Source organism: Haliaeetus leucocephalus, unplaced genomic scaffold (assembly GCF_000737465.1).
Source record: "Haliaeetus leucocephalus isolate CR32 unplaced genomic scaffold, Haliaeetus_leucocephalus-4.0 Scaffold880, whole genome shotgun sequence".
Classification (NCBI taxonomy): domain Eukaryota; kingdom Metazoa; phylum Chordata; class Aves; order Accipitriformes; family Accipitridae; genus Haliaeetus; species Haliaeetus leucocephalus.
This window is the reverse complement of record NW_010973316.1, coordinates 1,140,619-1,141,448: the sequence shown is the minus strand read 5'-3', so window position 1 is coordinate 1,141,448 and position 830 is coordinate 1,140,619. Positions and strand designations below refer to the sequence as shown.

General features: G+C 67.7%; 1 protein-coding gene across 1 annotated transcript in view; it reads left to right on the top strand.

Moving 5' to 3' along the window:
- Positions 1–130: 130 nt before the first annotated feature.
- Positions 131–830, top strand: part of FAM171B (family with sequence similarity 171, member B) — a 32,822-nt gene continuing 32,122 nt past the window's right edge. The window contains exon 1 of the mRNA XM_010583225.1: positions 131–260. Within this exon, the coding sequence (XP_010581527.1) occupies positions 131–260 (130 nt within the window). The remainder of the gene's footprint in view (positions 261–830) is intronic.

The window sequence follows — 830 nt, the reverse complement described above, 5'->3', positions numbered from 1 at the left end:
GCCGGAGCCGCTGGTCCCGGCCTCCCGCCCGCGTCCTCGCCCGCAATATGCCTCCGCTGCTCTCGGGCTGCTCGCCATGCCGGGGACCTGCGGGCGCCTCTCCTCCCTGTTCCTGGGGCTGGCGGCCGCGATGCTGCAGCTGCTGCTGTTGCTGCTGATGGGGCGGCCGCTTCCCGTCGACGCCGCAGCCGCCGCCACCCGCCCGCAGCAGCAGCGGGCGGCGCTGCCGGGGGGCGTCCCCGCCGCCGCGGCGGCCTCAGGTACCGATTCCCCCATCCCCCCCTCCCCGCCGCCGGGCGGGTACCCCTGTTTCCCGCTTTCCCTGTGGAGATCTCTCCTCTCTCCTCCCCGGGGCTGCGCCGTCGGGGTCCCCTCGGCCCCGCCGCGTCCCTCTCCTGCCGGGGCGGGGGGTCGGCGTCCTCCTCAGCTGCTCCCCGCCGGGCTGCAGAGGGCCGCGTCAGCTGAACCCGGTGCTGCGTAGTGGCTGCTAGCCTGCGAAACCGGGGTGTCGTGGTACCTGCGAGGGACGGGCGGCGTTGCCGAAGGGAAAACTAAGCCTCTACGTTTTTAATGAAGCAGGTAGCGGAGCCGTGGCGGCTGCTACGGGGCGAGGAGGATCCATCTTTAGTATCAGAAGATCTGTATGCAGCTGCTGTAGCGTGTCACTGGCGTGGTGAAAAATACAACCCAGTAATCGTGTAGCCTGTTTCTGACCTAGCGGGAGATGGTCCCTCAAGTGCCAGGCAAATGGTCTCTGGGGAAGCATGGCTCTGTGAACTCCCTGTTTGCTGGCAGGAGTCACCAGAGCAAGACACGTGTATAATAGACAT